This window comes from Falco rusticolus, chromosome 5, assembly GCF_015220075.1.
Source record: "Falco rusticolus isolate bFalRus1 chromosome 5, bFalRus1.pri, whole genome shotgun sequence".
NCBI lineage: Eukaryota > Metazoa > Chordata > Aves > Falconiformes > Falconidae > Falco > Falco rusticolus.
Window position 1 is genome coordinate 57,706,133 of NC_051191.1, and position 15,508 is coordinate 57,721,640.

General features: G+C 50.7%; 1 protein-coding gene across 2 annotated transcripts; it reads left to right on the forward strand.

Moving 5' to 3' along the window:
• The first annotated feature begins 1,628 nt into the window (after positions 1–1,628).
• On the forward strand, positions 1,629–15,115 carry MFNG (MFNG O-fucosylpeptide 3-beta-N-acetylglucosaminyltransferase). 2 transcript variants are annotated; one of them, XM_037390160.1, is made up of 8 exons: positions 1,629–2,560; positions 7,761–7,809; positions 8,360–8,462; positions 8,556–8,709; positions 9,177–9,262; positions 10,621–10,786; positions 11,296–11,381; positions 12,237–15,115. In XM_037390160.1, the coding sequence occupies exons 1-8, from the start codon at positions 2,222–2,224 to the stop codon at positions 12,304–12,306; spliced, it is 1,053 nt and encodes a 350-aa protein (XP_037246057.1). In that variant the 5' UTR covers positions 1,629–2,221; the 3' UTR covers positions 12,307–15,115. The 2 variants fall into 2 exon arrangements, with proteins under 2 accessions (XP_037246057.1, XP_037246058.1); XM_037390161.1 differs by having other exon boundaries at positions 12,240–15,115.
• Positions 15,116–15,508: the final 393 nt, after the last annotated feature.

Here is a 15,508-nt window from a genome sequence, read left to right on the forward strand (position 1 = left end):
TGTGCCTGGAAAGTGTCTGTGTCTGCACACATGGTGGGAGTGTGGAACAGAAGGACCTGGATGACCACTGCCCTGACCCCCTTTTCTGAGGTCCCATGATCTGATGGGGGGGGGGGGCTTTTGCCACATGGAGCCATGTCTCCTCCAGCATTTCCCATGAGTCCCCATCTTATTACTTTATATTTTTATTTTTTTTGGTATGCTGAGATTGGATGCCCACAGCTTGCAGCTCCCTGAGGAGGCGCTCTGATTTCAACATCTTATGTAGAGCACTACCATCCTGTTGCACCCATGCTTGCTGCATAGGGAAGCTGGGGTGTGGGTGTCTTCCACCTCCTGGGCTGTCTACCTCTCTGTACGCCCCAGCTGCTCTGTAAAGTGGCCTAGAGGTAGCATGAAGGGACCTTCATGGTCATCCACCCTGTAGCCAACTGAACCAGCAAAAGCATGCAGCAATCTCTGGTGCTCACCCCATGATTTCCCATCTGTGCTGGTCCTTGTCTTGGGAGGTGCTCTTACACCTTGTAACGGTCTCTGATATCCCTGTCCCTGAGGAAAGCCTTCTCTGTGCAGGACTTGCTCAGCTACCCTCAGCATGTTCTGTATCATGGCCCCAGACTGCCCACTTGGCTTCATTGGCCTTGTTGGCAGCCAGATGGCCAGGTGAAGGTGGTGCAGGGGAGATGTACAGCTATACCCAGTGGTGCTGGTGGTGGGGAAGGAGCTGGAGGTGCCATTTTGCTGCTGCGCCTGTGCCACTGTCTGGTGTTCTCCACAAAGGGCAAGGACACCTCCCTTCCTTGCCTGGGGAAGGAGAAAAGGAAGCATCATTTTGGGCAGCACGAGCCACATGGGATGAGTTGCTGAGTTCAGCCCTGCTGCAGGGGCCAAGGAACTGGGTGGGATATAAACTCAGCGGTGATGCTGAGCCATGGACATTGAAGGGGAGGTGGCAGGCCCTCCCTTGCACTCTCTGGTGCTGGTGTACCTGTTCTGGTATCGCTGGCTCTGCAGCCACCCAGGCAGCAGACTGTCCTTGGGCATCCCTGGTGGGGGTGTGAGATGGGGCAGGGGGGCACGTGGCTGCAGGCAAAGGGAAAGGGACCTTCAAAAGTAGAGAGGGTCTGGGTCATGGTTTGGGGAGATGGGTGTCAAAAGTGGGGGCCAGACCCTAGTCTGAGACTCTGGGACATATTGGGGGGGCAGCAGGGGACACACTGTCCTTTGAGGATGTAGGGTAAGGTTAAAAGGCAGGTTAAAGAGCAATTCAGAGCAGTGCCCACAGGAAAAGGCTGGGGCTAGGGGAATTCCTGGGGAAACATCGTTCTTCTCAAGAACAGTATAGGACCCTGCACCTTAACTTCACCAGAGCCCACATCCGTGCCACCTTCCCCTCCTCCTACAGCAGCGCAGGGCTGCAGAGGTCGGGCTGGCCTGTCGCCGAGGAGCTGGGAAAGGTCGAACAACAGCTTTGTCCTCCCAGATCAGCTGTGTGCCACCTCGGAGATGTCCCAGCCTGGCCACCCCGCCCACCCCCGTCGTTCCCGGGGCTCCCCCCTCCCCATTCTCCACCCTCCATCCTCTTCCTCCCCCGGGCTGGCGCCCCGCCCCGTGCCCGGAGGCGGGACCTGGGCTCCGGGGAGCAAGGGCAGCTGCTGTGGGGAGCTGCTGTGGGGAGCAGGTGGGGAGCCAGCCCCCCGCACGCATGGCACCCGGGCCCTGCCCTGCAGCCGCTGGCCTCCGCCCCGCGCGCCCTGCCTTGGATGCTTGGGCTGGTGTCTGCTGGGGAACTGATGCCTTCGGTCCAGACTCCCAGCTGATGGCTCTGATCTCCTTTGCTGCCCCTTCGACCCCCAGCCTGGGATCCTTGGCCTCTCTACTGGGAGCTGGGATGCTCGCTTTCCTCCTGGCAGAGTGTGCCAGCCACCTGCCAGTCACCTCGGAGTATTTTCCCATCACGTGTCTCTGCCTCACTGGGTCATTGAGCTGTCTTAGTCTGTGAAAACTCCCCTGCTTCACCAGTATCCTCCGGAGTGGCTCTCTTTGACTTTCTGGTCTTTACCCACCCTATTCCTTGGCCACATCGTATTCAGACCTTGCTCTTGGCTGGTCCTGCGCCTTTGGATGCTTCAAGAAGAGCGGACAGCTTCACATGGAGGTACAGGCAGAGGTTGTCCTTGTTCAATAGGATACTGGCTGCGTTGGGAGCAATTTGGGAGCCATGGGCCGTCGGGTCATCCATGGTCTCTCTGGAGCTGCAGTCTTCCTTGTCAGCGTGGCTCTCCTCTCCGTGCGGCACCGTGGGGCTCAGGAAACAGTTCAGTACCCGAGGCTCAGGGAGGGGATGTTGGAGAAGCCAGAGCAATGGAGCAAAGTGAGCCCAGAGGGAGGAGGTGGCAGCGGGCAGAAGGTCCCACAAGTCCATCCTCCAGAGGGATACAGGACTGAGGAAAGCCTGACACTTGGGGACATTTTCATAGCTGTGAAGACAACCAAGAGATTTCACCAGAGCAGGATGGAGCTGCTCCTGGACACATGGATATCCCGGGCCAGAGAGCAGGTGAGCATGTGGATTCAGGCTAGACAGGGGGTGTTTGGTAATGGGGCAAGGACAGAGTGTCGGTGGGGGGGGATAAAGGCCAAAGGAAGGGGAGGTTGGGTACTGCAGTCCTACCTTTGCCTCATTTTCCCTGATTCTTACTTCTGTTCATGTTGAAAGGGGGATGCTACCTGGGAAAAATGTTTCACCAGTAGCTGCTTCATAGGAAAAAAGGCTGGCAGAGAGCTTCTGTGGGCTCTTCCCATGAAGGCTAGGAGGACATGTGCTCTTAGCAGGCATCACTTGTCCTTAACCTAAGCCTGAATCTTTCACCTTGAGGTGGAAGGGATTTAATTTCCTTTTTTTAACCAGTGACACCATGGGCCACAGACTGCCTGGGCTACACCAGACTGAGAACACAGACCGTCCTGGGTCTGTATGAAATGGTGGTTTTCTACCTCCTAGCACCATGAGTTTGCTGGGTTTCGAGCCGAGTGGCTCCCCCTGGCCCTCCCTGAGGATGCCTGCAATGCACAGGGGCACCCTTCGCCCCGGACTGTGTGGTGCAGAGGGCAGGAGAGTGAGGCAGGAGGACCCGGAGGACCTCGTGGAGTGCAGGAGGGGTGTTTGCAGCCCTGTTCACTCACTAGCACATCAGCACAATCCATGCCTTGCTTTCTTGGGCAGATCCTCTCATGTGCGTGATCTTGAAGTGATGTGCTGATTTTTTTTTTAACTGGGGGTCTGATGTTTCCACCTTTGTAAAGCAGAGTTTGGAGAGTTTCCTTCCTGTTAGAAGAATTGATGTGGGGCACCGCGTCGGTGGTGCTGTGCAAACTGGCTTACTGGTGGGCAGAAGTACTCCCCAGAGCTCGGGTACTTCTCTCCCTCCTTCTCAGAGCTGCTTCTCAAGAAAGAAGTCCTGTGGCTGCCTTCAAAGGGTGTTTTTTTGCCTCTGCCTGTGTGTGACAGGTGCCTAGAAGACAAGTTCAGGCCTCATCAAGGAAGGGGGATGGGGGCGGAGGTATTGGGTAGGAGAGTGCTTGAAGCAAGGCAGGGTTTTCTGGGTAAGGGTGGTTTTCCATTGCATGGTGCTGCAACTGTCTGGTCTGCTACTGTCGTCACAGGAAGCCATGTCCTATTTTGAGCATGCTTCCCCTCCTGTCTGCGTGTCCCTCTCAGCATCTGCGATGTACTGCTTCCTCCTCCAGATGCACTTCTCCTCTCTGCTTGACCTCAGACCAGCAGGTCTTTGGAGAAACCAAGCCCAAACACATGGCTGCACTGGCACTGAGATACTGTGACTGGGGCTTTTGGACTGGGTTTTTAAGGAGCAGCTCACCTTTCGCTCCTCATGCGTTTGACAAGCAGGTGCCTGGCCAATCTGCTGATGACAGGAATTAGATACTAGCTCCCCAGATTCATTTGACCCTCTGTTTGGCAAACAAATGATGTCCAAACCTGGGAAGAGGTGTTGAATTTTCCATGCTGCTGCCAGGCTCTAGGAAGGCTTCACAGACTGAGCAGGGGAATAGGAAGGAAGGGTAGAGTGGGAACGCCAGTCATTTTTAAACAGTTTTTTCATTGTTATCAATTTTTGTTGCAAAATCAGTGTTTTCCTCCCACTTTCTCAATTTTCCATGTTTTGCTTCTGCTTTTTTTTAATAAATGGCCTTGAGGGCAGGGGTGTGGGGGCAGGGAGGGAGGTAAATAGAAGTACATGAATGTCAAAAGCTCTTTTTTTTTTTAATATACTGTTGCTGGCGTGGTTTTTTGGAGGTAGGGGAAAGGGTTCGTTTTGAAAAACTGACAATATAGAAACCTTGATTAGCAAAAAACCCTAGAGCTCTTAATCTGCAAAGGACATTTGATTGCTGTGGGGCCAGGGATAGGGCACCAGATCTCCTATTATTGAGTCTTTATGGAGAGACATAGGCTTAAAACCCAGTCCCAGAGAGATCCAGGTTTTCAGAAGCCCTGAAGGGCAGAGACTGCCTCCTCCTAGGGCTGACCCCCCCATCTTGCTGTCTCACTTGCCCTTACTCATGGCTGGAGACCAGTTCAGTGGGTCCTTCTTTGCAGATGTCCAGCAGGGAAATTTTAATAGCCAGCCGTGCTACTGATGCCAAGCCTGGTTTCCGAGCTGGTTACCTGCACGGTGTCCTCCCAGAGGAAGGAACCCAGACCTCACAGGTCAGGCTTAGGTGACTGTAACAGGAGGCAGGAACAGATGTGGTTTTTATGGCTAGGACAGACTGTACAGGAGCCAAATTAAAAGTCCTCTGTGTTGAACTCTTTTGGGGTAGACAATAAGAGAAAGAGACATTTTCCCTGAAACTGCGCTGTTCAAACAGAGGAGAAAATATGCAGCTGGTGGGAGACAAAAGGGGAAATGTGAGGTGGACACTCTTCACTAGACCACGCTCTACCTCTTGAGAACTGATCCACGACAAACTTTCCACTGGAGCTTGATGTGGAAGTCATTTCAGTGAAAGGCCTTCTCCTCAGCAAAGGTTTTGTCTAAACCTGATTTGATGATTGTTTAGGCCGGATAGGATCTTGGAGTGGCTTACATTTTTGGCCCTGCTAGTTTTGATGGAGGTAAGTGTGGGTTTCTGGTCTGAAATGGCATTTTGTTTGGTAATGTAAACTGATTCTAGCAACTCCTCCTTTTGGAAACTCAGACATCCAATCGATTGAACTGAAACCTTTGGATGACCCATCCTGAACTGGCTTTCATATTTTCAGTGCTGTGAACACACTGCAGATTTTGAATCTGTTCTCTGGGCAGGACACAACAATAATGCTACTGAGATGTTTGCATTTTGGAGGGGTTTTCTTCCTGGAGAAGGGATATCCTGAGAGCCTGGGAGATGAACATGGCCCTGGATTGCCAGATTCCACATTTTTATTCCCTTTTCCTAGTTTTTCCTTGCTAGGCTACTTTCCCAAATTGGGATGAGGAGGTCTCGAAGTCTAGTGCTTATCCATTACATGGGCTCTTATGTCCACGGAGAGCCGCCAAAGTCATTTAACACCAGTGGCCCATATCACTGCTTGCACTGCTGTCCAGCAGGCATCCTTTCCCACCCAGCCATCTTCTCCAGAACAGAGGGATGCTTTCTGTGCTGCATATCTCCTCAGGCCCCGATTGGCTGCCCTGCAGTAGCATTGGCATCCATCCTGGTCCAGTCTCTGTGCCGAGGCACCACAATGGGAGGTCCTGCATGACCTCATAGGTGTTCTGGTGGAGAATAGGAGGGTGGATTTGATGGGGATGTTGCTTCTGTCTACCCCATTTGCCTGCAGGGACAGAAGTGACACCAGATGTTCCTCTGCTTGCCTGTCCGTATCAGGGAGAGCAGGTCTGGCATGGCCCGAGAGACCTGAATCTCTTCCAGACTCCATTAGTATGGACAACAGCGGCTGGTGTCTCCTTGAGAAAGACCTGCAGAACTGGACCAAATGGTCTCCAGGCAGGTTTTTAGCTGGGGCATTTCTCTCTCTCTCCCATCCCAACACCATGTGTGGATCTGCTGAGGGACACATGGCAGTGGTCAAGTGTTCCAGGTTGCCCACTCACAGCCATGAGGGATGTAGAGACAAGGATGCAGGCAGCTGCCTGTGCTATTGTGATCTTCTTCAGGACAGAGCCAGGGCACATACTGCGCCATCTCTGGAGTACTGTAGCCAGGTATGCTATGGAAATCAGAGTTTGAGACAGCCAGAGAAATCAGATTTGCCTAGTCCGTGCACTCACAGTTCTCTTTTTCCAGCTATTTTGGACAGTCTGGAGTTCCCTGTGGTGGCAATGTTCCTTCAACCTTGCATTCCCACAGAAACATGTTGGATGTCTGCAAAAAAACTTTTCCCACCTTGCATCAAGAGAAAAGTGGGAACCTTGGAATATTCTCACAAGTAGAAAATCTGGCAAAAGATGCAAATTCCTATTCTAAGTCAATCAAATATGATGCTTATTAGACGCTTGATTTCTAGTCAGTTTTATGTCTGTAAGCTGTCATTTCCAGCAACAATGCTTCTGGGTTTTTTTTAAAATGTCAGAAAGTTTCAACGGTTTCAGATTTTTTTTTCTTTAAGATGAAATATTTGTTATAGTGGAAATTTCTGGCTCTGACACACTAGTGAGGGAAATCCTGTGCCACCGACAATCCCTGCCTTGCCTGAAGGTTGCGATATGGTCCCCTGACCCAGAGCAACTCCTTTATGTGAGACTTTGCTAATTGCTTCTTGTCCCGTGATCACCTCGAAAGTGGTTTTAACTAAGAGACTTTACTAGTGGGCTGGGGTAGGAATGTGCATGGCCCATTGCTGCAGCTCAGTTGTTGCAGGGTAATTTGCCAAGTCACTGTAGCATATACATATCATGAAACCATCCTGCTGTCTGTGCTGGAGCCAGGTGGTCTCTTAGGGTCCTTCATTGCTTTCTTTTCATGTGCAGAACATTTCTCTTTCCACATCCTCCTGATGGGGGCATATCTGCCAAACGCTGGGTGGGTGTGGGGAGATGTAGACTCTCATCTCCTTGTCAGAGCCTTTGGGAGCACTGATGGCTCCTGGAGCTGTTTTCTGCCTGCCTCGTCCCCTTTGTCCCTGCCCAGGTGCTGCATTTAACCAGCTTGTGGGCAGCTGGTGGAGAAACTGTTTACGGCTCGCGACTCCTTTTTGATTTCATGAAAGCTCATTTTCTGCCTGAGGAAAGCTTTTCTCCACCAGCCCTGATCCCTGCCTGGCCCTGAAGAGGGGGAGATGTGCCACATAATGGCAGTGAGAGGGATTAGAGAGGCCTGGGGGTAGAGGAGGAGGCAGCAATAAGCGGCAGGGGGCTGTGCACACTTAACACACAAACAGATGTTCTGCTTTTAACCCGAGCATCATTCAGCCACAGTGCTTCCATTTTTTTACCACCGACACCTAAGCCAGGGCTCCCTCACCCCCTCACTCAGTGTCACAGGCCCCTTCTCCCTGTTCCCAAGGTGAAGGGGGGTGTGTGTGTGAGTGAAGCCACACAAGCAGATGATTGTGCTATGCAGAGTGTGGCGATCCCTCTGCTCAACTGCTGCCTGGGAAGGGGAGCATGGCAGCAGAGGACAGAGTGGGGTGACCATGGTAAGCATGTCCAGCTGCGGAGGGGAAGGGGTGGGTGGACAGGAGCAGCACCAGCTCCAGCCTTGAGAGTAACTTCCTTTCCTCATTTCCCCAGACCTACGTCTTCACCGATGAAGAAGATGATGCCCTGAAAAGGAGAATGGGTAACAACCTAATGACTTGTCATATAATAACACCACCTTCCCCCCACCTTCAGCCTCTGAACTGCCACAGCCTTGGGAGGGGGCCTGGCACGAAGGCTGGCTCTCCTGCACCAGCGCTGCCCCTTGAAGTGCACCCCTCGCCACGTCCCGTGGGAGGACTGCAAGCTGCAACAGTGATGGTTTGGTTCAGTTGGCTTACTCAGGGCATGCAGTCAGCTGGAGGTAGGGTGCTGTCTGCCTTAAGGCATCCATGGGCAGAAGCAACCCATGAGAGAGCCCTTCAGCCCCCACACCCTGGCTAGCAGTGGGCAGGGTGGAAGTGTGTTTGGCAGGTGTCCTAGTCTTGGTCAAGATGCTTGGCTTTTTCCAGGTTTCATCTCCTGCTAGGGAGAAGGATGGAGACCACATCACCGTGGGCTTGGATGCCTGTTCAGGGTGGGGCTGTGAGGAGGTTGGCTGTGAACAAACCCCTTCCCTCCTGGCCAGGGATCCTCCCTGTGACCATGTGAAGTGGGCCAGCCCTGAGCCACAGCTTTCTGTCTCACTGCAGGCAACCACGCGATCTTCACCAACTGCTCTGCTGAGCACAGCCACCTGGCCCTCTCCTGCAAGATGGCTGCTGAGTTCAATGCATTCATGGCCAGCGACCAGAGGTGAGACAGGGCTGCCATGAGGGGGACCCCTGAAATCAAGATGTACCCTCCTTAGTGCAAGCCTCTTGTGTCTTCACTCCTGTCTCCCTGCAGCTGGTTTTGCCACATGGATGATGACAACTACCTGAACTCTCAGGCCCTTCTGAAGCTCTTGTCCTCCTACTCTGCAATGTGGGACATTTACCTGGGGAAACCCAGCCTGAACCGACCCATCCGGGCCTCCGAAACTCTGCCAAACAACCAGACGGTACAGCCCGTGGTGGGGGTGTGGGGGCCAATGAGTTGCTTTTAGTGGTCTGGTTCATTGGCCGTAGATGTACCCCAAGGAGAGACAGGTCCCAAGAGCAACAGACAACAGCTGAAAACTTGCCAGTCTTGTCTGAACATGGCTGTAGGTGTTGACTCAACCCTATCTACCTAGGGGAAGAGTCCCATGTGGCTGCTGAGCCTTTGGGTACCTGTCTGCCAGGAGATAAGCCTGCTTTGGGCAGCCTACCTGCTGCTGCCAGCAGGAACTTGGCCGCTCAAAATATGAGGTCAAAATCTGTGATGTGCTGCTGTTAAGTCCTTCTTCTGAGCAGCAGTCCGGGGTCTGGGGCGACAATAAGGCTGTGTTTGTCCTGGCATCAAATCTAGGTTTCCAGCATTCCCATCTCAGGGAGTATGGGATTGTTTGAGCCTCTGCCATTGATTTTCTCTGCGCTTTCTCTCCAGAAATCTGTGCACTTCTGGTTTGCCACGGGAGGGGCTGGGTTCTGCATCAGCCGCAAGCTGGCAAGCAAGATGGTGCCGTGGGCCAGGTGAGCTCTGCTGGTGGGTATGGGAGCCTTAGGGGATGAAGAACATGGCTGCACGTTAATTCCTGGCAATGTCAAATCTGGATTTATGGTGTTTGCAAGGATGTTTGCAAGGGTGCAGAGTGCCACATGCTAGACATCTGCAAGCATGTGGAACTGGAGGAAGGATGTAGTGTGTGGGTCTGCCACCTGATTAGAAAGAGGCAAGAGCAGGCATGTCAGCAAACATGACCATAGGATAACATACTCCCCTCTCCCCAACTCCTTTCAGCTCTTGGGTATTCCCCCACACCCTTTCCCTTTCAGCTTCCCTTGCCTCTTCACCCAAGTGCTTTCCTTGCCTGCCTCTCTTCTCTCCCCTTGATATGTCTCTTCCCAACCTCCTGTACCTCCCTTCTGAGCTAATATCCCATTCCCCCACCCCAAACCCTCTTCAGCTTCTTACAGTGGCCACTGTCATTTCCTCAGCTTGGTGCATGGAGAACAGAAGTAGGTCCCGACATCTTGTTTTAGCCCAGCCTACAAGAAGATGATGTTTCCTGTGACACCCAAGGTTATATCACAGGCTATATGCACATACACTAATAGGCAGTGGCTGTGCCAGTCTTACCCAGGTCTGTGTGTATCCAGAAAGAGGTATTCCGTCCACATCAGGTGGCTGGTGTAGCTGAAACCCATAATAAATATTTTGTTGTGGACCCAGACAGGAGGATGATCTGTGATCTAGGGTAAAATGAAAGTGGCATGGATAGATAATGCCTAACTTGGCATAATCTTCCACGACTGTGTTAAAATGCTTAGAACACAGTTGAACTAGCTGAGGCATGTTATAGTAGACAGTGCTTCATGCTGTGTGACTGCTTCCAGTTACAGGAGCCTTAAAATTTGGTTTAGTCTATCATCAAAGGGTGGCCAAGCATGCTGTGTTACACTACAGTGAAGCCATGGATGTCTTATTCAAGCTGCACGAGACTGACCTGTTTCTTCTTCCTCCTGGTCCTGGCCATGTGGGCCCGCTGTTTCTCTTGTGCTGGCTTGTCTGACCCCTCAGGGGCTCAGTGCAGCTCACCAAGCAGATGAAAAAGTGACTTGGCAAAGTGTGCAAGCTCTCTGCATCAGCTCGCTGCAAAGCTGGGTATGTCTCAGGGACGGCACCTGACAAACAGTGGAACAGGATGGCTGGGAGTGGTCGAAGACCAAACACACTCCCAAATCTTTGCAAGTGGAACCCAGGGATTTCTTGCCTAGTTCCAAGATTTACTTTGGTTTTCAGTTAAGTCCTTCATTTATCTCCCACCCAAGTGGATACCTGTATCCTTCCCTACTCTTTTCCTAACCCATGCAGTGCTACTGTCTTCCAGTGGCAGGAACTTCCTGAGCACTTCAGAGCTCATCCGCCTGCCGGACGACTGTACCGTGGGTTACATCGTTGAGTGCAAAGTTGGTGGGCAGCTGCTTCCCAGTGCACTCTTCCACTCCCACCTGGAGAACCTGCAGCTTATCCCCCCCTCTCAGCTCATGCACCAGGTGAGATGGGGAAATGGAGCAAGAGGGAAGTGTGTGAGAAGTGGAGGGGAGCTTACAGGCACATTGCTCCGTTGGTGGCACTGATGTGGTTTGAATCAATCATCTGCTCTTTTGGGGAGGTTTTCCTGACAAATGCTTCTTTGAAATAAGGAGCGGATGTTGTCTGCAGCACAGATGCCAGTCGCGGTGCCCCTGGAGTCAATGGTGGGGAGCACATGTATGGGAAGTAATGGGAGGATTGACAGCATCCCTGGGGGGAACATGGCACAAGGACAAGCAGAAATAATGATTGATTGAGGAAGGGGCTTTGACATGGCACCGTGTCTGCTTTGTGAGGGGGGATTAGCATGGTGGATGATCATGGGAAGGAAGACAGGAGAGACATGGAAGGCAGAGGCCAAGCCAGCAGAGAAGGCATCAGAATGGGAGCTCCTCTTACCCAAAGCAAACTCCTTGCTCCTGAGCTCACCTCATCCTCCCTGCTCCTTTCTCACTACCCCTCTTTGCAGGTCACCCTCAGCTACGGCGTCTTTGAGAACAAGCTCAATGTTATTGAACTCAATGGCCCCTTCTCACCCCAAGAGGATCCCTCAAGGTATGTGGCATGAATGCTCCAGGTGTTGCTGCAGTGTGAGCCCTCAGACAACTGGCTGGGAGGGGGAGGCAGCCAAATGGGGTGCATGAGGTCTAGAGTGAGGGACAGAAACCTTGCAGTCACATGGCTTATTGGGTGAGGGGCATGCCAGTATTAAGCTGTTTGTGAATGCTTACAAACTTTGCAAACCTTTTTGGATGGGTGGGAAGAAAAGGAGTATCAAAACATTTTATTTGAAAAATTCCTGAGCCAAAAGTATTGCCTTTTATTTCACATTTTGAGACTGAACAAGCTAACCTTTTGCTTCTGGGACAGGAACAGAAATGTTCTTTTCAACTCAGGAAAGGAAATTCTGCTTGCTTTTTCATTTTTTGTTTTGCTGAGAAAAACTAAAGGGAAAAAAGAAAAAGGTTCACTTCAGGCTGACTGCAAACAAAAGTGGTCTTTCATTTACCTTCTCTGCTTTGAGTGAACAAACCTAAAGTTGTTATTTGCAGAACATGGGTAGGAAGCTCCTGGCTGGAGATAGCAGGGGTGAGAAGCATCTAGGCAATGAAAAGAGCATCAACAGAACAATGTAGCAGGGGCTGGTGCAGTGCCTGTCTCTCTGCCTGTGATCAGGGTGAGCCATGGGCCTGTGCTACATGGGCCAGAACTGGATCAAGGTGCTGGAGGGAGGCTTGGCTGCTTAATTTTGCTGAGAAAAGACGTCTTGAGATGAACAACCAGTCCTGGAGCTCTGTAGTGCAGGGCGGGTGCCTGATGTGGGATGGGACACAAGAGAGAGGTCTTCCATTCTCCAGATGTGTGCTGGTGTGAAAACACCCACCTGACCTTCCTTCACTCTCTCCCCAGCAGGTTTCGATCACTCCACTGCCATCTCTATCCCGACACCTCCTGGTGCCTGCAAGCTGTTGGCTGGTGATGACTGAGCCTCAGCTACAGTGGGTCCTGGTGACATCCATTCACCTGGTGCATTCAGGGAGTGGGACACAGAAGAAGCTTGGTGCTCCCAGTTTCCCCTTTTCTGTCATAGTCTTGGGGCTGTGTGATGGCTTTTTGGGTCTTCGCTGAATACTGGTGACACAGGACAAGAGACAAGATCTATTCCAAAGATGGATAACATGAGCTGGACACATGGATGAATTTCCCATCTGTGCTGGGATTCATGCAAGGGATGAGAGAAAGTATACTTTCCTTGAGCAGATCAATGACTGGGTAGCGACTGTTGGGCATTTGGGTAGAGATGGGGACCTGCTGCTGCTCCTTGCTGTGGGTTCATCTTGCTGGACGAGAAGAGCCCTGGGTATGGGCAACCAGTGCCCAGCTGACGACAGCTGATGGTGTGTCTTGGCTCCAGCTGCTCTGAGCAAGCCCTCTTCCTCTATATCTGCCTGTGCTTTCCCCACCACCCACTTCTTCCCAGCCACAGGCCATTGGCTGAGTCTCTGCTTAGTCAAGGTCTATAGAAATGGGAAATGTGACCATTTCTGTGCTGAACAAGTGCTGGAAACGCATAGTCCTTGCTTGGCAAAGGGGAGATGGGCAGGAAGTACAAAGAATCAGGGATTCCTACCTCTGATGAGACAAAAGAGAAAGGGGGTGGGGTGGGGGAGCCAGAAGGAGATTGACCGAGATGAGGATGGTTCCTGCACTGAACACTGGAGACTTGATGTCATATGGCCCTGCATTATTCCTCTCTTTTTACCTTCTTGATATGGGGTCAGGATAATCTCTTGCTCTAATTACTAACCTGTCGCCTGAGATTAGACTCCAACTCCTTTCTGTGAGAGAGGAGACATAAAGGATTAGAGTTGGCTGAAAGGGAGGAGAAAGGAAGAGATGGAGAAGGAGTGCTCAGGAGTGGATTAGAGGTTACAGCTTTATAATCTTCTCTGTGCCCCAACCAAAAAAATTAAGTCATGAAGGAAAGGAAGCAGCAAGCCAGAGCTTTTTATCTCCCTATTTCTTTCCTCCAGATGCTAAGAGCAGCTTTCTGCCTTCCTGCTGTCCCTGCTGAGCATAACGGGGGGAAGGAGCAGGCCCAAGTAGGTTACAAGTTTTCTGGCATGTTTGTGGAGAGTCCCTTTCTCAATACAGAGCCTGACATAAAAGCTGGACAATTCTGCTTGCTGGGGAATTAACTTTGGCACTGTTTTCTCCTTGTACACATGGTTAAATGGCTGGGGGAGAGTGTTGCAGGGAAAGCTGGAAGGCACAGAGGCTGTTTTAAATGGCAGGTGGTGCCACAAACAGGTATTTTTAAAGTGTGTTTCAAAACACACTGCTGGCACCTGTGAAACATTCCTGTAATCTCCAGATGAAAGGACAAATGCCCTTTCTCTGAAGAGCTGTTCAGCTTTGATGCTGCTGATGTGACTAAGCCGGCTGCTGCTGCGCTGGAAGAGCCAAGAGCAACTATCACTGTGCCTCTACCATTTGAAAACTGGCCACTCTATCGCCTCCTCCCACCCCACCAAGCACCAGCATCTCCTACACAGCACACATGAGGTTTAAAGGAAAGGCATCAGAAATACCTTCCACATCTGCAAAGGGGGATCCAGAAATGATTGAGCACTTTAATTTCTGGAGAAACAGAAAACAGGAGCCTGTAGAGCTGTTTTCCAATCTGGTCATTCTTCCTGGCATTTAACCAGCTTGTGAAGCAGCAAGCCCTGCTTTGTTCTTTTGCACAACGTGCCTTTGAACTGGAAATTCATCCTGAGCAGAGATAGGGGCTTGCTGATGCCAATGGACATTCCTTGAATCATGCAAAACATTTGGCTTGCACAGCTATGTGAACCTAGGAATCATGTGGCTTAAAACAGAAACAACCAGCTATTGGAAGACAGGTGCAGCACACAGGGCAAATGATTTGGTCTGAACTCTGCCAGAAGATGAAAAATGCGTCCACAACAAGAAATAAGAGTCTTCAAGAAAAATCTACACTACCCGGGCATCTTTTAGTTTTTCCCATTCAAACTTTCAGCTGTTGTTAATCAAGACTTTGAGCTAAAAAGCCTGTGGTAGCTGTGGATGTCCTGCTGACAGTCAAAACAAAATTAAATTCATGTGCCCGGAGAAGGAGAGGAAACTGGCAAAGCAGCTTCACTTTCCTGGGGAAAAGCAAAACAGAGAAACTGGAAGCCCACTTTGGATCCTGGCCTCACTCAGCTGGTCTGAAACGACCTGGTGCCTTTTGCATGGCTGCAGATCAGATGTTAAACAGGTTGAGTCCTTGAGTGGCTGCATGGGGACTGGTTTAAGACTGAGCTTCATTGCTGGAGCAGTTAAGTGCCACTTCTGTGGAAAATGTCTTGTCTCATAAGGAAACTGAGAACAGATGAGATGTCTGGGGCAGAGCATCTCTCGGGCTGTAGAGAAATGAATGACAGGAAAGTCCTGTTGTGCCTGTGACGACAATGCACTGGAAAGAAAATAGTCGACAAAAGAAACCAGGTTTTCTCTAAGAACAGAGAGACAGCTTAAGGGGACATTCACCACATGAAATCTGATCAACGTTAAAACCTAAGTTAAAATTAGTTTCAGGAATGGTTCCTGCCCCTGGGGCTTGCTATCAGATGTTGTGGGTTTACAGCCTCATTTTCCTAGTTTATTAAAATGTTTAGCTGCTTGGGAAAATGAGAAATGATTTCACATGAAACTTTTCAGGGGTCTTTTTCTATTCTCCTTCATGAATTTCTGATATAACAGTTAAAGTTTTTGGAGAGGTTCCACTGGTCTATTAATTTTTTTTCTTTCTTTTTCTTTTATTTATCTCTTTCTCTCCCTTTCTCTATCTCATGCTCCCTGTTCTCATTGCAGGAAAAAAACTCCTCTCCCAAGAATGAAAAGGGATGGAGACATGGTCTTTATATTTTACTGGGAAAAATGGGGTCAAAGTCAAAGATGTTAGCATGACCCTGCTGTTGTACAACATTAAGTGTAGTTCAAGGTTTCAAGTACAGAGACCTCTGCCTGCCCAGCACCATAGCAACCAACACTATTAATGATGTTTAAGCTGTATACTGAAGATTCAGGAAAAGGAGAAGGAGGGGGGAAAAAAGCAGTTACAGTGTTTGACATGTAAGTATTAAGTGAGGCTTTCATGTTAACAATGCCCTTTC

Coding starts and splice junctions, on each gene's coding strand:
- MFNG (XM_037390160.1), top strand. CDS start 2,222: ATGGGCCGTCGGGTCATCCATGGTCTCTCTGGAGCTGCAGTCTTCCTT. Junction 7,810..8,359: donor TGCCCTGAAAAGGAGAATGG/GTAACAACCTAA, acceptor GTCTCACTGCAG/GCAACCACGCGATCTTCACC. Junction 8,463..8,555: donor TTCATGGCCAGCGACCAGAG/GTGAGACAGGGC, acceptor GTCTCCCTGCAG/CTGGTTTTGCCACATGGATG.